General features: G+C 42.4%; 2 protein-coding genes across 7 annotated transcripts in view; both read right to left on the bottom strand.

Annotated features, from left to right (window-relative positions):
- Nucleotides 1–1,504, bottom strand: part of KCNIP2 (potassium voltage-gated channel interacting protein 2) — a 20,594-nt gene extending 19,090 nt beyond the window's left edge. The window contains exon 1 of one of the 3 annotated variants that reach the window (XM_079137967.1): nucleotides 1,154–1,504. In XM_079137967.1, coding sequence (XP_078994093.1) covers nucleotides 1,154–1,226 — 73 coding nt within the window. In that variant the 5' untranslated portion in view covers nucleotides 1,227–1,504. The remainder of the gene's footprint in view (nucleotides 1–1,153) is intronic. The other 2 variants (XM_079137968.1, XM_079137969.1) reach the window with 2 other exon arrangements.
- A 1,600-nt stretch (nucleotides 1,505–3,104) lies between these two features.
- The window catches only part of ARMH3 (armadillo like helical domain containing 3), a 192,774-nt gene continuing 172,975 nt past the window's right edge, over nucleotides 3,105–22,903 (bottom strand). For 3 of the 4 annotated variants that reach the window (XM_079137949.1, XM_079137948.1, XM_079137947.1), the window contains 2 exons: nucleotides 6,320–6,436; nucleotides 3,105–4,821 (listed from right to left, as the gene is read on the bottom strand). In XM_079137949.1, the coding sequence (XP_078994075.1) occupies nucleotides 4,729–4,821; nucleotides 6,320–6,436 (210 nt within the window). In that variant the 3' untranslated portion in view covers nucleotides 3,105–4,728. Of the gene's footprint in view, nucleotides 4,822–6,317; nucleotides 6,437–22,903 lie in introns of those variants that run through there. The other variant, XR_013763503.1, reaches the window with a different exon arrangement.

Below are 22,903 nucleotides of genomic sequence, written 5' to 3'. Positions count from 1 at the left end.
ATACCTCCCCAAAGTGGGAGAGAGATGTCTGGGCAGCAGAGTGGTTTGGGGGTATGTAAGAGGGGCCATGTGGCACTTCCCAGGCCTACAGCTTCTATCCCTGGCTCTGGAGGGAGGCAAGAGGACGTGTTTTCTCTGGGGTTCTGGTGAATTTCTCAAAGGGCTGTTGGGGATTGAAGGATTTTCATTTGTAAGAGTGATCTGAGTAATGGGGGAGGAGGCTGATCCAGCACTAACCAAAGCCTCCCTACAGGTGCCAGGTACTGGAACCATAGGGTGCACCCGGGAGTCAGTCTGGGCAGTTGGACACTAAAGTCTCTTCTTGGGTTCACCTAGGCTATTTGCAGAAAACTTGGGGGAAGCAGTGGGGTACAGTAAAGACTCCCTTCTGCTACAGGAAGCCAGAGAGGCAGCAAGGAGAAGTAACAGCATGGACACTCAGAAATCCCCACAGCAAGCATCATACATGAAAGTACACAATCAGAACCAAATGTTAAAATAATCCACATAATCTCACAATCACAAAACATAACACAACCCACTTTAACAACTGCTCAATCCAGGAGATTCACAGTCATAGTCTGATAAAGAGACATATCACCATAAAGTGAAGTCCTGATACATTCTGGTTGTCACATGTCACTTCACAAAGAATCATACACTCAAAGCCTATAGTTGCACATATGACAGAGAAACAAGGTCAAAACAACTTAAGTACAACTAGGGTCCTACACAGTCTCACTCAAACATCAGACAATATCATAAATTGCACTGCCACACACACTCACACTCCTGGTTGTCACCAAGCCCAAGGCACATGGCAACCAGCTGTGGGAGGTGCACACACGCATATACATAAAGCAGATACACATAAGAATGATAGGCGCTCACTCACGTAACACCTCCCACTCCAGACACACTCCTAGCCCTGTGTCACACACGCCCACACCTGCTGCCTCTCCATACCTGCCCCACTTCGCCCCCACCCCCGTGAGACTCAAGGCTTTGAACCCGTGTCCAACTGCCTAGACCAGCTGAGAGGGTGCCTGGGAATGGGGCAGAGTGGGGACGGAGCAAGTCAGGGTCAGAGAGGTGGAAGGGTCTGGGGAATGTAATCCACCCTCCCTCCTACGACCCGGCGCCACTGACTCACCCGTGAGCTGATCATAAGAGCCGTCCAGATCTCGGGAATCGGACAAACTCTCCTTGCGGCCCTGGCCCCGCATGGCCCCCGGCGCCCCACTCCCGCCTGGGCCAAGGGAGGGGGCGCCGGGTAGCCGGGATAGGGCTTTCACACGGCGCCCCCTGGCGGGTTAGCGCACCGTTGGGGCTGGGGACCCAGGTGAGCCAAAGGTTGGGGGCCTAGTCGAGCCGGTTCTAGGCCCCACCTAGGGGTCCCGGGGCAGGAGCAAGAGGCTTGGGCGGCAAATGAGCGCAGAGTCAGAGGCAGAGTGGAGCTGAGCTCAGAGCAGGAGCCGATCCGCCTCTCTCCTCCCGCCCCCTCCCCGCGGCTGTCACTGCCGCCTCCCCTCTTTGGCGCTGCCGGGATTGGCTCCCCCTACCTCCGCCCCCCACCCCTCTCCAGCTCGGGGGAGGCTCCGGTGAAAGGGTGAACTGGAAAGTGCAGGGAGGGAGACTATCTCCCAGCAACACCACTCTCTAAACCTCAAACCACGGGTCTTGGGGTGCAGAAGAGAGTGGGGCCAGAGACCCCACTGTGAGGAAAACCCGCAATTTTCAGGCACTCTCTTCCCCCACCATCAGAACGGTCTGGTGGAGTCAGAGCCTGGGTTGTCTCTGGGTCCCCTCTTCCGTCTGTCTCCATGTCAGCCCCTATTTTGTTTGTTCCTCCTGCCAGTTCCAGTCAGTCCCCAGTCCCCCACCGGCTTCTCCCTGCTTCAAGTGGACTGAAAACGCAGAGAAAAGTCCACCTGGTCTCTGATATAGGCGCTGCGGACAATTTTTTTCTTTTCTCAAGTTCCAGCAGGACGCCACTTTCACCCAGGGCCCTCTCTCTGGATACTATCCACTCCCAGAGGTCTTCTTCCCTGACCCCCTTGGCCATCTATGAAGATAAGAAAAATTGTGAACCAGATCGGTTTCTCCAGACTTCCTTGCTCTTTTGTTCCTTTTTTTCCTTTCAACTTTTCTGCCCTTCTCTCTTTTGTCACCTACCCTGTCTTAGATTCCTTGTTTTTCAGTAGATTTGGGGATGTAGTAAAGGGTTTGGGGATCTGGGTAAGGACAGAGTGGACAATAAATGCCCCTTTATGAAGTGCTCTCCAGTTAAGATTAGCTTCTTTTCTGAAAGCAGAGGCAACACAGAGCTGGGCACCCTTAGACTCAATGTACCTGAATTTCCCCAGGATATTGCCTGGGCTCCTAGCCAAGAACACTGTCCCCTGCCCCCAAAACATGCCATAAAAATGGGTGGATGATGTTTGGTGGGTCTTCAGGAATGGCCTGCTGAGACCAAAAGCTTCAGCTAAAATGAACCCAGAACATTTAATCTCTTCATTTGGATTTAATTTCCAACCACTTAATTCAGTCAACCCAGCAGGAATTGTCTTTTGGGAGCAATACCCTGCTCCTGGCTCTTCTGACTGTAGAAGCCTCCAAAGACCTGGCACAGAGGTTGGGCATGGGCAACTCTTTGAGGCTGATTTCTGGGAGAGGATGGGAACTCCTGTTTGGAGTTCTTGGAATAGGTGCAAGTGAAGAAATGAGGTCAAGAGATGGACCTTAACAATGGAAGGCAAGGAGTCCTCTGTCTAGTGACCCATGTCCTAGATCTGCCTTTCCTCATTTTATAGGACAGGCTGGCAGGAATCCAGAAGGAGACCAAAGGGCTCACTGACCTCAACAAGTTTGGAGATAAGGGAATTGTATTCTGCCTTCTTCCACCCAGAAGGCATGGGAGGCTACAAGTCTCTGAGCTCAACCAGCCTCTACTAGGGCCATGAGACCCAGGAGGAGAGTCTAAGGATAGGCAGGAGTCTCCTAGCCAGAAGGGATCAATACCTGGGAAATTACCTTAATTCTGTCTTTGAGAAATGACTTTGGGTCACAGAAATTAAAGGGGCGGAAAAAAGACACTAAGAAGATTGTCCCACACAAGTCAATTTTTAATAACTTCAATTTGCCACCAGCTCCAGATCCAGCTGCTCTGGGGGTGATAAACCTTGGAAAATACTAATGTCACAGGCTGAGCTATCCATCTAGTGATCAGTGATCAGAGAAGACCCAGCCATGATCTCTTAAGAACCTACGTCTAGGCATGGGAGTCTGTTGGTGCATTCTCTGAAACTAATACATATCTGCTCAATTTTGGAGACACAACTCTGGTTTCCAGGAAGGGCAAGTATACCAAGAGATATAAGGCTAAATGGATAACAGCTGGAGAGGTCCCACACCTACTCTCACAGCTGGATTCCTTCACTTACTCCAATTATTTCTGTGCCTGCTTGCTCCTTGCCATCCTGAGGGCTTTAGAAAGGGAGGGTCTTAGAACAGCAGCTATTTTGGAGGAAGCTGTGGGATTTATAAAAAAAAAAAAAAAAAAAAGCCTACAGTAGTCCTGTGGAGGCTATCCAAAGGAAGAACCACAGGTTGACTTCCCAAAGATTAAGAGAGTTGCCTGTGGCCCCACCTAGAATATGGGTAGATAAGATGAAGGCCCTATGCACAATGCTCACCTAGGCTTTTTCAGATGGAGGGCACCCTGCCCCCAGCAGGTTCTCTCCCTCCCAGGCACCAGACCATAGCAGGAACAGATTCCTCTCTAGAGGAAATTCTCAAGCAGGCTGGGTGTAAACAACAGCAGGGTGAGGGGGTGGAACACGTGGAGGGGAACTCGGCAGAGGCAGGAGAGGCCCCCAGTGGGAGGGGATGGCTGAGAAGATGGGGAAGCTGATGGAAAGGGAACCAGCAAAATAGGCACCTTGAGGGCTTCAGAAAACCTGTCAATGTTTATTTTATGCACACCCTGAAGACAGTTTAAATCAGACTAAAAATGCAAAGCTAAGGCTGTAAGCCTATTATGCTGATGAGTCGATGGGTTGGAAGGCAGGGAAAAGCTAACAGGTATTTCTGGTGCCAAAACTAAAATCTGGAAAGTGGTAGCCGGACAGTGAGCACTGGGTGGATTCCAATCTCCCAATCTCCAGTTTCTTGGAGGAATCAACTTTGAATTAAAAAAAAAAAATTGTGTCCCACTCCTATCCTATCCTAAGCCTGACCTAAGGATCCTAATGACTGGACAGAATGCTAGCAGGGGCAGGTACACAGATGTCAAACCCAGCTCAACTCCAAGCTTAAAGGATTTGGCTCCAGGTGTGTCTGAAAGTTGATCTATTTTCAGAAGCCAAGGAAAGCAATTGACTTTCAGGGTCCTGGCCTCACCTAAAGTTTGCCCCATCAGCTTCTGAAGATCAGTCAGAAGTCACAACTTGTAAAGTTAATTGGAAATGTGAGGGAGTGTCCAGGAAGCCCACCCTGGAAGTCCCCACATTCTTGGATGCCTCTCCTTTTGCCCACCCATTCCTCCCCAAATAAGATCCTCCCTGGCTTGCCCTTGCTGTCCAAACTCCATTGAAGGGTGGCCTTCACCAGGAGAACTCAATATCTGTTTCTCTCCAACCTTGGAGGCAGCCCCCTCTCCCCTTGCGCCCCTCCAGCTCAGGAGCCTCATGAGTAAGGGCAGTCAGTGGCTGTCAGGTGGGCATGGCCTCAGGAGATAGTGGAGAATTCCTTTAGCAGGACCTCCTGGCTGAGTGTGTGGAAGGCCAGGTTTCTCCGGACGTTGGTGCTAATAGATCGAACCTGGGAAAGGGTAGGACAAGGTGGGAAGGCACAGAAAGAGAGAAAACAGGACATAATCAGTTACAAACGTAGAGAGCAGTGCCTGTGGCACAGGGCCAAGGAAGTATTGACCATACCAGCAGGGGAAAGACCTGTGGAGAATAGCTAAGAGGGCTAAACTCCCTAACATGAGATCCCACAAGGAATCCAGCAGACTCTTGGAGGAGGTTCATCCATGTGTATACTGTACGAGAAACAAAAGGGTTGGGGGAGGAAAAAGTGTGTGTCCTGAGCCCTAAAGTCTGCTTTGCTATAGAAAAGATAATAAAGTTGTCAGGTAGGAAACAAAAGAAAGAGCAGCATGGCAAATAGTAACAAACTCAAGTTCATTAACTCCCAGCTGGACCAGACCCACTTTGTGTCCCTGTGCCAGAGGTGCAGACAGGAGAGCTCAGTAAGGCAGAGGTTACCACCAAAGAGCCTCAAGACATAGCTTCTTTAATTCTCCTTCACAATCTTTTTCATCTCCCATTAGTTTGCTCTTTATTAATTGCTGGCCCCTAGTAATACCCCACATAGACATAAAGACTCATCAACTACCACATAAAAATACTCTACTTGCTATCTTCTTACACTAATGGCTTCTCTGTTCCCAACTAATTCACCCCAGAGAAATCCCGAGGAAGTCACATCAGGGTCAGATTTGGACTATGTTTAGCTCAAGACATATGATCTAAAATCTAGCACCTTCACTGCAGACATGGTATGGGGAAGTAAAAGCTGGGCTTCCCAGCAGAGGGAAGTCTAAGGACATGGGAAGTGGGTACAGAGACCTCTGTGTCCTAGTCTCAGTCCCCAGCCAGAATGTTTATGTAAATCAAGCAGTTGGGGTGGCAGGACTATAGGGAGGCTGAATTTTTCCTGAGAGCAGCTCTGAGCACAGGGCAGGAAAGGGACAATCAAGAGGGAGAGATCAGTTTTGTGGAGATGCTGAGTGGAAGGTGGTGTAGGAGGCAGAGCAAATGCTTACTGGTTCTGGTTAGCTAAGGGTGGGGACTGTAGGAAGCTGAGTGATTAGAGAGTGGGAGTGGGTGCAGGGAGTAAAAACTAGAGAACTATATTAGGAGGGCACTCAGACTAGGAACCAGTTAGCAATTTAGGAAGAAGTGAATAATGGATTCTCATTATTCTTATTAGTTGCTCAGAGGACACAATAAGGAGCAATGAGCCAGAGCTGCCACTGGGAACACACGTCAAACCCCAGGCCCGGTTGGAGCTATGCAAGGGCTGTCTCCATGGCTGCAGAGGAGGTGGGCAATGCTGCACTGGGAATATTCTCTTCTTTCACTGCCTCCTCCTGAACTGTTTTGGTAGAGATCCCAGCAGACCCTTCTAGTTGTATTTTATTAGCCTGTGGCAAACTGCAAATGCTCCCTAGATGTCCACCTGCATGGTAGAACCCAGTGGCTGGGAATAGGCCCCCAAGAGACACAGGCAGATCCAAAGGCAGGGTACTCACCAGCTCTTTGAAGAAGGCAGCTTCCTTATGTTGCTCTGAGTAGCGCTCGTACTGGTCCAGGCCATCCTGCAGCTTCAGTGTGAGTGTGTCATAGTTGGCTCGTACCACCTCGAGCACCTGAGGGAGGTCAAGAGTAGAGCAGAGACCATGTAAATCATGGACCTTAGCCCCATATTACTAGCTTATTGGGTTGGATTCTGTTTAGGGTGATACCACCAAAAGACCCTGGCTCACTGCTTATCATCCATAAAAATGACAGGCCGTAGGGAACATTACTTCCTAATCTCTTCCATTCCCCTCCTTTCCGGACCAACCTAGTCTGGCCACCACAGCTGTTTACTCTGAGTATGTGAAAAGAGTATGAGAAGAAGTGACAGAACAGTGAGTGCCTGAGGCCACTCATATCCCTGATACCATAATTGTGTTCTCATCCCTGTCCTGAAGTTTTCTCTGGCCAGGTTGTCAATGTCAGATTTTGTCAATGTCTTCTTGCTTCTCCCTTTCTGAGAACCACATTTCTTTAGTCCTGGGATGTTCCTTAGCACCATATGTCACTTGTTTTCATCTCTCGATGCCAACTCAGCCTTCCTACCCATTGTGTGGATAAAACTTTAGGACATCCAAGCCTTTGGGTACAGGGCATACTTTCAAGACTAAGCTACAGTTTTTGCTCTGATGAGATATCTCTCTCTTCAAACAATGTCTCTCTGACTTTATCTTGTGGGGAGGATTCAAACTTCCACTGACTCTGGGAACCTTGGGTACCACTGGTTAGGAAGAAAGGGAGTACTGTAGCCAGGCTTGATATGACTTCAACTTATAAGACCATCAAATAAAGGCAAGGACTGTCAGAGGAGAGGCACTACATCAAGTTAGCAGAACTGAGTTGAGCAGAAAGGAATTACCAGGAGAGGGAATGACTGTTCACTCTGGTAATCTAAGGGCAGTTACATGGCCTGTAGGGAAGCCTATGACATCATGGAGAGCTCTCTGCTCAATAGGGAGCATGAGGAGAGGGAATGAGCGATGAGGGACACTTAGCTCTGCAGGACTGCAGATAATAAGCTAGAATCAGGACAGGTCAGAAGTACAGTTAACTCTGGACTGTTCCCCTTACCACTCTAAATTTGTGCCAGAGCAGACTTGACTTGGTACCAAACCCTTCTGTCTGTCAAGAATTCGTGAGGAAAGAGATGAACTGGAGAGCACTGGAAAATCTTATGTCCCTAGGGGAAGAGTTCTCTGAGTTCAGAAGGAAGGGACAGCTAGGACACAGCCCAAATTTTCTTACTTCAAGAAACCTCAGCTCCATAAAATAATTTTGTTTGCTCTTTCTCACAGCCCCTAATACAAGCTGGTTCCTTTGCTTCTAATTCCATTTGTCAGCTCTGTAGGTAGATAAACCAGTGCCCAGCAACAGTAGTCATCCACAAATAATCCAGTCTTCCCAAGAACATGGGCTATACTTGTGGCTAAAATGTGGCTGGAATATCTACAGCCAAGGTCTTGGCTCAGAAGTGAATAGCTCAAACCCAGAAAAAGGTAAAATTTCTTCCACGATGGAAACATCCCCCAGGAACCAGGCAAAATAAAGTAATAAATATTTTCCTAAGCCCTGAAATACAGGCAACCTCAGCAATGCCTATGACCCAGCAACTTAGGGCTTGACTTTCCTTGAAAGGTGGCAGGTTCTAAAAGACAAAAACCATGTCAAAACCAATTTCTGAGAAAAAGGTGTAGTATGTTAAGAGATGTCTCTACCTCCTAACTATACCCCAAGAGTCCAAGGCCTCCAAGACTCCCTTGATCACCTGGGCATTCTCCTCTTGCAAGGGAAGAATGGGAAGTCTAAGGTCTTGCTTAACAGGGATTTTTCCTTTCTCAGTAAAGCTGTCTTTTCGGAGTATAGAATAGTTCAGTCTATTGACAGCAGAGATAGTTCCTGAGTCAGTAGTACATGATTTTGGCTCCACTCTTATCTGGATGTTGCCCATTGCTGCTTTCACGTCCCCTGGCCTTTCTTGTGGGCTTCTTTCCTTTCTTTCTCTTTTACCTAGCAAAAAGTTGCCTGTCTGCTCACCTAGCCTCTACTGTCTCCTGACCTCATCATCTCTCTTTTACTCCCAAGAGAAGAACATACTCTATATAAGCTCAGGTCTGGGCCTCAGCCCATTCAGCACTTCAGAGCACTTGCCAAGTCTGGGACTTTGCTTTACTTTAGGAATATGTCCCATTTGAGCTTCAACACTGGCCTAGGGTGTGGCAAGAGCAATCTCTCAGAGCCCCTGTGCTTAAAGGCCTTAGGCTTTAGAGGGGCCTGTAATTCTAGCAGCTTGGGAGGCTGAGGCCCTAATTAACTTTGCAAGACCCTGTCTAAAAATAAAAAATAAAAAGGGCTGGGGATGTAGCTCAGTGATAAAATGCACCTGGGTTCAATCCCTGGGGCAGGGCAAGAAAAAGAAAAAGAAAAAAGGCTTTAGACTTTACCATAATTTACAGCCTCAGGATCAGGCTTCCTGGTAACTCCAATGGCCCCTATCAGGTTGAGATCCCTTCCCAATTCATTGGGTAACAGTCTAGTCCCCAAGCACAAACAAACCCTCTTTTTTCAGCTGTTGGGCTTATGGGATTCCTAGAACTAAGGCCACTACCTCAGTTCAAATGACTTCAAAGTCAGAAATCATCTACAAGATATAATCTTTAAGGAATGCTTATATCCCCGCCTATGACCCTCAGTGGGCAGGAACTTGGATCCTGGTAAAGGCCTGATAGAAAAAAATCTAACTTGAGCCAGGAATAGTAGCATATGCCTGTAATTTTAACAACTTGAGAGGTTCAAGACTAGCCTCAACAACTTATGAAACCCTGTCTCAAAGTTTAAAAAAAGGACTGGAGATATGATTCAGTGGTAAAGCATCCCTAGGTTCTCTCCAGTACCAAGAAAAGGGACAGAGAGAGAGAGAGAGAGAGAGAGAGAGAGAGAGAGGAAGGAAGGAAACAAACTGAACTGGGAGTCCACTGTGTGTGTGTGTGTGTGTGTGTGTGTGTGTGTGTGTGTGTGTGTGTACTACAGGGAACTGAACCCAGGGCCTTGTGCATATGGGGCAAGCACTTATTAACTATGTAAATGTATATAATTTTCTTTATTTTTTGAGTCTCAGTTCTTTTTTATCTGTAAAAGGGGATAGCACTACCTTATAAGGCTGATGTGAACATGAATGTGATAATGATTGTTCAATGCCTGGCACATAACAAATAGCCAATAAATGGTTCTAATTTTTTAATTACTAATAGTGTTGGAAAATTCTGATTGTCTCCAGATAGTTCTAATCATAAGCCAGGAGCTAGGGCCTCACACATCTTCACTTAACCAATGGCAGGTTCTAGTGAAGAGGAAACATTTTTCTATTTGATGTGAAAGGAAGCCTCCAGTAAGGACCACAATGCCCTAAGTATAACTAGCAGTGCAGAAGACGAAGTGCCCGGTATGCACTGATAACTTTTACAACTTTGGTAATGCGTGGGACAGTTATATAAAAGAAAAACAAGCAGAAAGGCTAATAAAGGCTGACTCCACAAGATACAGATTGTGAAGTTCTCAGCCACATCTGGGTCAAGATATCATCAATGTTGGGAAGTAGATGATATTCCAGTGCATTAGGTTAATGCAAAATTGTTGATGAGGTTTAAGACACATACACTCCTTTCCCTAAGCATATTCAATAGGCATTCTTCACTGACTATTCAGTAGCCAGTGTACCATTTTATGTATTTATTTAATTAAAATGTGTGTGTGTGTGTGTGTGTGTGTGTGTGTGTGTGATTGGAAATTCCACTTAGGGTCTTGAACATGTTTGGCAAAGTGCTCTAGCACCGAGTTCTACCCTCAGTCCTTTTTAAAATTTTATTTCAATACAAGGTCTCATTAAATTGCCCAACTGACTTCAAACTTGTAATCTTAATGCCTCAGTCTCCTGAATATCTGGGATTATGGGTATGTGCCACCAGCCACCCAACTCTCCACAATCTTTTTTAATTTTTTTTTTTTCTCCAAAGCAGGGCCTTTGAAACAGGAAATAATTTCTAGCCTACAGATAGCAGCAAATGAGAATTCCCAAGTTGAAAAGTTTCTGGTGATGGCTATCCAATCTTGATGCCAGAAGGCTTTGCCCTGGGTCTGAAAAACTGCTCAGTCTCAAATCTGTTGGCCTGAATTCCCAGCAAAGAAGGACAACTAAGTAATAGGATGTGTCCTGTCAGCAAACTTTTTCATATCTTCTCTCAATTTAAACTGACATCTAAAGTATGACTTATTTCCCAACCAGGGCAACATGTATGGTCTAGAAGCTAGGCTGCCAAATGAGGATAAGACCACAAATAGCAATAGAAAAGCTTAACAAAACTTCTTATAGAATAAGAAATACACATAGGCCCATGAAGATGGCAGTGGGAGGTAATGAAAAGAGACTAACAGATCAGAAACCTGGACTCAAATCTCGATCTGATTTTTAGTTTCCTTAACCATGAAACAGTCATAATAATACTTTCTTAGAACATTATAAAGATTAGAGATATAAAATAAATATAAAAATATAAATGATAGGCTCTAACAAATAGAAGGTGCCAAATGAAAAAGGCTATTGAGAAGAAACAAATGAATAGGGAGAAAAAAGAAAAATAGAGAAGTATTTGATATAGGAAGTATTTCATATATTCAAATAAGAAGAATCAGCTGGTTAAGTAGTGGCCAGTAGTTTTCCTATCTTATAAGGACAATGACATGGAATGCAGCCACACTTCTTTATGCCAAAGTGTTACCATAGGGACAGAAATAATAGTTCCAGAAGGAACCTTTGAAATTACATACTAATTCATGGCCTTCATTTCACAGAAGAAGAAATTGATGTCTAGAAATATAAATTTCCCAAAATCACAAAACAGGATTAGACACCAATTCAGTATTCTATTTGTACTAGCAGGCAAGCTGGTCTAATCTGGGGAATGTTCTGGGACATGTTCCTGGGTTTATAGATTAAAGGTGTTTGTTTTTTTGCAGTGGTCGGGATTTGAACCCAGGACCTTGTGCTTGTGAGGCAAACACTCTACCAACTGAGCTATGTCCCCGGCCCTTAAAGGTGTTTTTTAGAGAACAAATATCAAGGAATTCAAACTCACTCCTCCTAAGAAATAGGAAGTCTAATCTGTGGGGAGCTGGGAAGGTTAGGTGGAGAAGGCCTGTCATGTATGAGCTTTAATGATGAGTTCTCAGAGTTCCAGGGCTCGCTAATTTCTACCAATAGCCACTGAAGACCCACTCAACCCTGCTGATAGTTGATAAACTACCAATAAAACTTTAATACTGATAATTAGCAAAATCTGATTGGGGTTGCTATTTTGATTGTGCAAAAAAACTCACTTGTTTTTTATTTTTTGCAATGTTGGGGATTGAACTCAGGGCCCCCTACATGCCAGGAAAGTACTCTATCACTGAACTCCACCCCTAGTCCTTTTATTAATTTAAAATTCCCAAATCTCACCGAGGAATGAACCTAGGGCCTCTGCACATACTAGGCAAGCATTCTACCATTGGGCTTACAGCTACCCCCTCAGCCTTTTTTAAAATTTTATTTTGAAATAGTTTCACTAAATGGCTATGGTTGGCTGTCAATTTGCAATCTTCCTGGCTCAGTCTCCCAAATAGCTGGAGTTACAGGCAAATACAACCACGCCCAGCACAATACTCATTTAGAAGCTGAAATTCAAGGGTCATAAATTTTCAGTTGAGCTTTTTAGGCCTCAGTCATCCTGGATTTCATACTTGAGGTGAGTGTTAAAAGGATTTAATAAATTTCTTCTATAAATGAATGCTTATACCTCAAGGCCAACCTTCCATTTTCCTGAAGAGACTGTAATCATTCTGTTCTACTTCCAAGCAGTTCTGTTTGAACCCTGTCAAACCCCTAATCATAGAAAAATTTATGTCTGGATGGTTTGACACAGATATAGGGGTTTAAAGGGAATTAGGAGGGATAAAAGATAAAAAGGCTTTTTAGAAAATTTTCATGATAATCTTTGTTTCTCCCACTGAAGATGAATCAACTGAAGGATGATCAACTCTGAAACCTCAAACAAAAGAATTACCAGGTGTAAGTCTGGACCATGTCCTTGCTTCTCTCTCCTAACAGTTAGAGGGGGCTAAGCAGATACTGCATGTTTCTACAAGTGATGACAGAGACATAATGAAAGAATCTGATCTAAGGCAAGTTGGGAAATTTCTTTCCTTATAATGGTTCAGGATTTGGGATGTAACTATCCCGGCACCCATACAAACAAGGTCTGAATATTCAAGATTGCTCTCTAGCCCACACCCCCAAAATATTCACTACTTTGACCTCTTGGTCATAGCATAATGTCCCATCTCTAAAAGAAACAGTGCTGAGTACACAATAGGTCTTCACAAATTGTCAGTGGCTAATCCACTAGCCTGCAGCCAAATGAACTGCTAGAAAAAAGAGGAAGGTCCAAGTAGCTGCAGGCAGTTTTATGGTAAATGCACTGAGGTTTTCTAATTATCTGCAGAGAAACAATATAACAAGTCAAATATACCCACAATTTCTTAGCATGGAAAGATAGTCTTTTTTCTTTTAATACCCAGTAAACTTCCTCCAACTTAAAGGAAGATATCTTTTCCTATAAAAATAAAAATGACCTACTAAGGTCATTACTTCTCTGAATTTGTTATAGGGCTGAACTAGTCTATACTTCTGCAAGAGATTGAAAGAAAAATAGAAGGTCTGATCTTTTATTTCCTCTGAAAATACTGAATTGAGCCTCCCACCCTTCCTCTACTTTCCTAAATCCGGACCTTCCCCAGAACTGGTTATATGTCTCCCAATGAGAACAACCCTCTTTTCTCACAGAAAGCAATAAAGGACTGTATCTAACCTTGCAATTTCACCAGCCTAAGGACAGCCTCTCAGTGGTATTATTGCAACTAAATTAAGTGGTAGTCAGGTGCTAGACAGCTTGGAAGAGGAATCCTGATCACAGAGAAGCAAAAAACCAATTGTTTTTTCCATAATCCATATTTACTATTCCAAATTCAGGACTATAGCTAAATAAGAAGCACTGCAAAGATGTTCTGAAAGCAAGACCCTGGCTACTGGGTCTAGTTGTATCTGGGTGCAGAAATAAGAGTTTCACCGAATAGCTAGAATTTCCAAGAAAGCATAGTGGTTAAGAGTATGGAGCTAGCTGAGTGTGGTGACACATGCCTGTAATCCCAATGATGTGTGAGGCTGAGGCAGGAGGATTGCTAATTTGAGGTCAGCCTGGGCAACTTAATGAGACCCTCATAATTTAGTGAAATTCCAATTCAAAATACAAAATAAAAAGAACTGGGAATGTAGCTTAGTAGTAAAGTGCTCTTGAGTTCCAGAAAGAAAGGAAGGAAGGAAGGAAAGGAGGAAGGGAGGAAGAGAGGGTGGAGGAGGAAAAAAGTACAGTTTAAGAGCTACTCTGCCTGGACTCATATCCCATCTTCACCACTTACCAGCAGGTTGTAGCTGGGTAAGTCTGTTTCCTTATCTTTAAAATGGGAATAACAATATTTTAAATCATATAGAGTTGGTTCTGAGGACTAAACTGGGCAATGAACACAAGGTGCTAAGTGTAGTGCTTGATACACAGAAAGCGTTTAAGAACTGTAGCTGTTACTCTTATTATTTTCTTTCACCCTGATATAACCCCATGACTATTTTTTTAGGACCTGAAATTGGGAAAACTGGTCTATTTCTATAGCTTCTCGGTCAACCCCTGCCACAAACAACCAAACTCTCCCACCTCCTTTCTGAAGGAAATCTGTATTCTATAGGCTTTCCATTGAGGGATTTACTGTGGAGAAAAGAACCTACTACCTTAGAGCTTGTGTATTAGCAGGTGTAGGCAAGCTCTCTTCTGGAGAAACAAACATTCTACTATACTACTGATTTCCTCAGTGAAATCTGTCATAGTTAGATGCTTATCACCCTAAAGGAAAGGACCCCAATGTTACATTATAGATTTTTCATAATGCCTAACAGAGTCCTAAGAAGCAGTAAACACTTAACATTGTGGACTAATTTAGTAACACAGTGTCAACCAAAAAGGAAAGGAATCTCTCATCAAGGTCACATGGTAAGATTAGAATTAGACCCTGACAGTCTAACACTCAGCACTGTTCTCAGCACCCTGAAAGATCTCTAAGTACTGAGAGTCAAATATTGCCTTTATGAAGCAATATAAATCACCATGAACAGGGTGATTGGGGGAATGAAAATAAATCACCATCAACAGGCATGAAAGATGTAAGCACACCAGCAGCACTACACATGGTTTGCAAGTCAGTTGCATAACTGACCAGTGAATGGACTGCTAGGATGAAATAGTGCCACAACTCTTAAGACAGGGACAAATAAGGAAGCCAAGGTCTCTTGTCTACCTCTTCCACTTTATACTACTACTGTGGAAGGTAAATCTAGTGCGAAATTCACCACTAACATAGCAGGACCTTTGAGACAGGTGTAAGAAGGACCATCAGGGCCAATCACCTGAAGGACAGATTGGGCTTTATAAATCCTGACACTGGAGGAAAAAAAAAAAAAAAAAAAAAACTGTCTTGTACAAAGGATGAACAAAAGATGGGAAAGAATGTCACTTAACTCCCCCAATACACAAACTATTGATTCACTTTCTCAGAAATAAGGTTTGATGCATTCTGAAACTCCCTTCTGAGGTGGGTTCAATTTAGAGACAAATTTTAACAGCTTAAATTCAGCTCAACTTTGCAAGTATATTCATTAGATAACTGTCCAAAACAATCTAAGCAGACACACATGGTGATCTTTCAGCAAGCAGGTTCAAAGTCTTGCTAAGCTATTTTTAGCACTTGTACACACATAGCAACCAAAAGATTTGCATCTCAGAAGACAAAAAGAAACAATTAGATCTGTGAGCTCCAAGACTCACTAGTACCCAGAGGAGATTATTAACTGCCTTTAGATGCTGTTTTCTTACTCTTCTCTTATACAGGACAATGCTTGGTCATGTCCTCATGGACATGGCCTAAAAGAGGCATAGTGAGTGGTGGCACCTGTCTCTAATCCCAGAGACTTGGGAGGCTGAGACAGGTAGATCGTAAGCCTCAGCAACTTACTGTGGCCCTAAGAAACTTCATAACCCTGTTTTGACATAAAAAGTAAAACGGGTTGGGGGAGTAACTCAGTAGTAAAGTACCCCTGAATTCAGTCCCAAGTACCAAGAAAAGAAAAAAGTGACAGTTGAAAGGATAGAACAGTAAGAGACTATTTTTCAATTATCTTTGGGAAAAAAATGTTTTTTTGTACTGGGGGTTAAACCCAGGGACCTAGGGGTGCTCTACCACTGAGCTACATCCCTGGCCAATTTTTTTATTATTTATTTTGAGACAGGGTCTCATTAAGTTCCTGAGGTTGGCCTTGAACTTGCAATCCTCCTGCCTCAGACTCCTGAAGCACTGGGATTACAGGCAGATGTCATCATGCCTGGTGCTCTCCTTGCTGTTTTGAAAGACTGTAGGGTCAAGCCTTTTAAAATAATCAATGCTAAGGATGGAACTTGTGGGGCTGGGGAGATAGCTCAGTCAGTAGAGTGCTTGCCTTGTAAGCACAAGACCCTGGGTTTGACCCCCAGAACCCCCACCCCCCCCCCCCAAAAAAAAAGATGGAACTTGGGTCCAATAATAGAAGGAAAAAGTGGGAAAAGGAAATATCTTTTAGTGAATTACCTTTTAAAATATATAAAAATAGCTGGGGTCTGGGTTTGTGGGTCAATGGTAGAGTGCTTGCCTAGCATGCGTGAGACCGTAGGTTCGATCTTCAGCACCACATAAAAATAAAATAAAGGTATTGTGTCTACCTATAACTAAAAGAAAATATTAAAAAAAAAATAGCTGGGCATGGTGACACACCTATAACCTCAAGCTACTCAGAGGCAGGACAACTGCAAGTTCAAAGTCAGACTGGGTAATTTAGTGAGGTCATGTCTCACAATAAAATACAAAAATACTCACTACTGGGCTGGGGAGATAGCTCAATTGGTAGAGTGCTTGCCTTGCATGCACAAGGCCCTGGGTTCAATCCCCAGCACCGCAAAAAAAACAAAAAAAACCAACTCACTACTGTGCACATGTGCACAGGTGTGTGTATAGTTTCTAATATACATTCAAGACTTTCTCTAGTAGAAACTAGAAAAAGAGGAAGAAAGAGAACAAAGTAGGAAAAGACAAAATAAATAGTTAACACAAGGGCCAGTTCTCTAAAAGTGTGAAATTTTTAAAAATTCAGCTGGTAACTCAGAGAATATTATAATACTTTAAAATAGTTCAGGAGTTCCACTTGCAGTCATACTGGAGTAATTGAAAACCAGGAACAAACCAATTGTTTTTAGACACTAGACAGCAGACAGTACAGGACAGAAATTCTGAGAAAAAGAAAACAAGGTAAGTATGAAGGTCTGGCTGGGCTAGAGAGGCATACTGAGTTTGGAGAGAGGGGAAGCTGAAATCTGTGACACAGATAATCAGAGAGGAGGGAGATAAGCAGAGAAAAAGTTTCTGAATTTTGCTCTGTGTGTTTCCCTTGGAGCTGTTGGTAAATAAGGGACTACATACATGTAGAGCCTAATTCAGTCAGGTCAAACAGCAACAAGAAAATTTTAAAAAGAGCTGATGTATGTAGCTCAGTGGTAGAATGCTTACCTAGCATGTGCAAGGCTGTGAGTCCAAGTCCTAGTACTGAAGAAGAAAAAAAAGTATACTATAAACCCTAGAGCAGTCACTAAAAAAATAAAATGAAGAAGTATAATTAAAAAAAGAGAGTGGACGTAAAACGGAAATCATTTAAGAAAAAAAGAACCCACAAAAAAACAATGAGAAATACGGGAGAAATAGGGAAAAAAGTGGGAGGGTCGATTTTAACTCAGCTATATTGTAAATAAATTAAGTGTAACACTCCAATTAAAAAGTATAGATTGCAGGGTGTGGTGGTGCATGACTGTAATCTCAGATGCTTGGGAGGCTGAGGCAGGAAGACAACCTCAGCAAAGGTGAGGTGCTAAGCAACTACATGAGAGCCTATATCTAAATAAAATACAAAATAGGGCTGGGGACTAGGGATGTGGTTCAGTGGTTGAGTGCCCCTGAGTTCAATCTCTGGCATTCCCACAAAAAAAAAAAAAAAAAAAAAAAAAAAAGGAAAAGAAAAAAGCAGAGATTGTCAGACTGGATTAATAAGATTCTATTTTTTTTTTTTTTAAGATAGTGGAGATTGAACCCAGTGTTGGTCTACCACTGAACTACATCTGCAGCCCTAAGTTATTAATAACAGTCTCACTAAGTTGCTGAGGCTGGCCTTGAACTTGTGATCTTCCTGCTTCAGCCTCCCAAATGAAAGAAATTACTATGAGCTATCTAAAAGTAATCCACAAAAATAAACAAAATTAGTCCATATAAAATATAAACATAAAGTTGAAAATAAAAATATGGAAAAAGAATCAGAGTAACTCACATCATGTACATCAATTCCATAAGAACTGGAACCTAAATAGAATAAATTATACTCTATGTATACTGTACCAAAATACATTGTACTGTCATGTATAACTAAAAAAAACAAAGAGTTATGCTACACAAATACTAATTAAAACACAGTAGGAGGGGCTGGGGACATAGCTCAGAAGCTATATATAGTTCAGTGGTAGAGTACAAGCATAGTAGGCTTAAGACTCTGGGTTTGATCCCCATTATTGCAGCAACAACAAAAACAAAATGGAAGTAAAATTGCTATATCAATTTCTGACAAAGGAGGCAAAATAAGGAATAGTATCAGGCATAAAGAGTGAAATTTATTAATAATTGAGTCAATTCATTATACAGACATATCAAGCCTATATGTATCTGCACCTTGTATTTATGTGAGTTTCAGAATTCTGAGTGAAACAAATTGACAAACCAAAAGAAGAAAAAGAAAAATCTACAATTATAGCCAAAGGTTTCAATACTATTCTCAGTAAGTGATAGAACAAGTTGACAGAAAATCAGTAGAGAGATTTAAACACTACCAACCTAACTTGACCTAAAAGGTATTTATATAAAGTCTACTCAACAACAGCAAAACAATTCTTTACAAGTATACATAGAAAATCCAATCAGATAGACTGTATGCTGGACCAGAAACCAAATCTCAATAAGTTTTTTAAAAACATCAAGTATATTTTCTGATCCCCAGAGTATTAAATAAATCAGTAAGAGAGCCAGGTGTATTGGCATATAACTAATCCCAGTGGCTTGAGAGAGTGAGGCAGGAGGATCGAAAGTTTAAAGCCAGTCTCAGCAATTTATTGAGGTTCTAAGTAACTTAGTGAGACCCTGTCTCTCAAGAAAAATAAAAAGGGCTAGGATGTAGCTTAGTGGTAAAAGCACTTCTGGGTTTAATCCCTAATACCAAAACAAAAAGGAAATTAGTAAGATAAATATATCTGGAACCTAACGAACAAGGAAATAAAACAGATTTCTAAATATCACAAGAGAAAACATATTTTGAACTGAATGAAAATGAAAACAGAACATACTAAAACATATGATGTTGTTAATATGGAAATTTACAGCAGTAAATTTTTATATTAGAAAATAAGATCTCAAATCAATGACCCAAGTTTCTACTTTAAAAAGTTAGAAAAAGACCAGGCGCAGTAGTGTACACTTTTAATCCCAGCGAATCAGGTGGTTCAGGCAGAAGGACCATAAGTTTGAAGCCAGCCTTGGCAACTGAGAGAGACCCTGTCTCAAAATAAAACAATTAAATAGGGCTGGGGATGTAGCTCAGTGGTTAAGGGTCCCTGGGTTCAATCTTTAGCACAGGGGGAAAAAAAAAAAAAAAAAGTCTGGTTTTTGAAATACATCATGAAGAAGATGCAAATGGAAGTTCTTGACTGGGAGAACATATCTGCATTACAACATATACAGCAAAGAACCTGCATCCACAATACATAAAAACTCATAATAATAAAAAAGAAATAACTAAATTTCAAAAATAGATAAATGGTCTGGACACTTCAGATACTCCATGTTTTTAAAAGAAGATATATAATGGCCACGTATACAAAAAGTGGCTTTGTGTTACTAGTCATTATGCCAATTAAAATGAGTAATAGCTGGAAGCAGTAGTGGATACCTATAATCCCAACGGCCTGGGAGGCTGATGTGGGAGGATCCATAGGTTCAAAGACAGCTTCCACAATTTAGTAAGACCCAGTCTCTAAATAAAATATAAAAAAGGACTGAGGATGTCGCTCCGTGGTTGAAAGAAATAAATAAAATAATAAAAAACTGTAATGGCCAGGTGCAACAGCCCACATCTGTAATCCCATCAGCTTAGGAGGCTGAGGCAGGAGGATTCCAAGTTCAAATCCAGCCTCAGCAATTTAGCAAGGCCTGAAGCAACTTAGCAAGACCCTGTCTTTAAATAAATATAAAAAAGGGTTGAAGATGTGGCTCAGTGATTGTGTACCCCTGGGTTCAATCCCGGGTACCAAAAACAAAACAAAACAAAACAAAACAAACCATAAATAATGTACTACATGCCCACTAGAATGACTAACATTAAAACTCATAATTCCAAGTATGGCAAGGATATGAAGTAGTTGGAAACCTTATGTTATTGGGTAGAATGAAAAATAGTATAATCACTTTTGAAAATAGTTTGGCAGGTTTTTTCCTTTAGCACGTTTTTTGAGGCATAATTTACATATCATAAAATCATTCAATAGTTTATTTACTTTGGTACTGGGGATTGGACCCAGGGTCTTGCACATGCTAGGCAGGCCCTAGATTACATCCCATTCCTTTTCTAAATTTTATTTTAATATAGGGTCTCACTAAATTGCTCAGGCTGGTATCAAATGTATGATCCTCCTGCCTCAACCTCGAGTTGCTAGGATTATATGCACCACCCTACATGGTAGTCACATGAACATTTTTTAGTGGTGTAATATCTAGACCTTCTGACAAATTTAGTCATTTGTGAAGCCCAGGGATTCCTGCCTTTGCTAATTTTACATAATGATAATTCTGCTTTTTCCTTCTTCATGAAATGGAGGCAAGGACGAAAGATTAATATGAGATAATAATGGCTGTCCTAGAGGAAACACATTGCAAATAAAGGTCATCAGACAATTGTTTGTGGATTTATAATGAGACAATATTTCACTGGAGGGTCAAAGGAGAAAAAGGAGGTTTATTTGTTTTCCTTAGGCTGATCAGGTGGGGCTAATGCAATCACTCCAAATATACCAGGTGAGCGAGATCTACAAGAGCACACACAGGCAAAGGTCTAACAAGAAAGTAGTGATAGTGATAATGTATACTGTCAAGTCCTCAAGGAAAAGTACAGCTTTTGCATTTTTATAGCTCCTGGTTTGGCATAGTAGGTACTTTGGTAATCTAGGGAACATAAAGCCCAGTTAGTACTCATTCCCTGTCTTAACTTCACTAAGGACACAGAAGCAGTAAGTTCTTAGGCCAAAGCAGGTCCTGAAAGCTCATTTGGGGGTAGGAACAGTTCTTTCTTCCTTTGTTCCTTCTTTCTTTTCTTTTCTTTTTTTTGGTACTGGAGATGAATCCAGGGGTGCTTTACCACTGAGCTACATCCCCAGTCTTTTTATTTTGAGAAATGGTCTCACTAAATTGCCAAGACTGACTTCAAAATTGCAATCCTCCTGCCTCAGCCTCCTGAATTGCTGGGATTACAGGTGTGGTGCCCAGTAGAACTGGTTCTTTCTCAGAACACATTAGCTCAATGTGACTTAAAAAACAAACAAACAAACAAACAAAAAACCATCAAAAGAATACAGCAGTCAGGCATGTTGGTGCACACCTGTAATTCCAGCAGCTCAGGAAGCTGAGACAGGAAGCTCTCGGGTTCAAGGTCAGCCTCAGCAATGTAGTAAGACCCCCTCTTAAAATAAAAGACAAAAGATTTGGGGGTATGGCTAAGTGGTTAAGCACTCCTGGGTTCAATCCCCCATCATCAACAAAAAAACAAAACAAAAACCAAAAGAATACAGCCAACAGCACAAGTAGTAGAATAAATAGCAATCTGTAACAAAACCACAGACTCCCACTGAGTGAGGATCCCCCCCCTCCACTGGATGCTTACAGTGACTTCCTATCCAAGGTAACCTGAATCTTTCACCACCCAAAATAATTGGAAACAATGATCCAAAGGTAAACATTAAACCTCAGGTTCCAAAAAGATGATCTGTTATTGGTGATTAAAACTAGGGGCACATGCATATTAGAAAAGTGGGCTATCACTAAGATACACCCCCAGTGACCTTCCCCCCTTATTTTTCCACAGTACTAAGGACTGAATTCATGGTGCTCTACCACTAAGTCATATACACAGTCCCTTTTAAAATTTTATTTTGATGGGCTGGAGTTGTGGCTCAGAGGTAGAGCACTTGCCTAGCATGTGTGAGGCACTGGGTTTGACTCTTAGCACCACATATAAATAAACAAATAAAATAAATGTCTATCAACATCTAAAAACTTTAAAAAAATTTTATTTTGAAGGCTGGCCTTGAACTTGCAATTCTCCTGTCTCAGCTTCCTGAGTAGCTGGGATTATAGGTATATGTGGCCATACCTGGTGATGACTTGCTTTTTTTTTAGTTGTTGATAGACCTTTATTTTACTCATTTATTTATATGTGGTGCTGAGAATCAACCCACTGCTTCACACACACTAGGCACGCATTCTATCACTGAGTCACAACCCTAGTCCCATGACAGAAGTGTGTGTGTGTGTGTGTGTGTGTGTGTGTGTGTGTGTGAGAGAGAGAGAGAGAGAGAGAGAGAGAGAGAGAGAGAGAGAGAGAGTGTGTGTGTGTGTGTGTGTGTGTGTGTGTGTGTGTGTGTTTTCTTTGCCCTTTCTATTTTCATCTCTTATACTTCAGGACCAAACCCAATTTCAGAACCAATTTAAGCCGGCCAGTTCTCTCAGTCCATCCATGTCTTTCAGGCCTCCTATCAGAGAGCTCTCTACTGTCCTGAGATTTATTGATCTAGGCTAACTCTGCCCTTCAACTAAGGTAGACCAGATAATGAACCTCACAGTGGGTGATTAGTTGGTTCAAGGAGTAGTGACAGTGACTTTCTTTAATTTCCCTGGGCAGTCACCTCACCTCCCTGACTTTATTTGGTTGAAGCCCTAGACACCCCTTGGTGAAGTTTTTCTTTACAATAATTACGATCCAACACACACTGGGCCCTACCCTGTACGAGCAAGGCATCCAATCACACTAAATGGCAACCAAGGTGACAGGGATATAGAAACACAACACATACAGATTTCTATCAGATCCTTTCCTTCTCTGATCCAGCTCCAATCAAGAGGCTAATGTCTTTGCACCACCTGAGGTTTGAGTTTTCTTTCCTTGGAAACATATCACATCTCAGAGAGGGAGAGTAGAAACACTATCTCTGATCTTAACTCACTGGTAACTCAACATA

The sequence above is a fragment of the Sciurus vulgaris genome (assembly GCF_902686455.1).
Source record: "Sciurus vulgaris genome assembly, chromosome: 4".
NCBI classification, from domain to species: Eukaryota; Metazoa; Chordata; class Mammalia; order Rodentia; family Sciuridae; genus Sciurus; species Sciurus vulgaris.
This window is presented reverse-complemented; position numbering and strand designations above follow the sequence as displayed.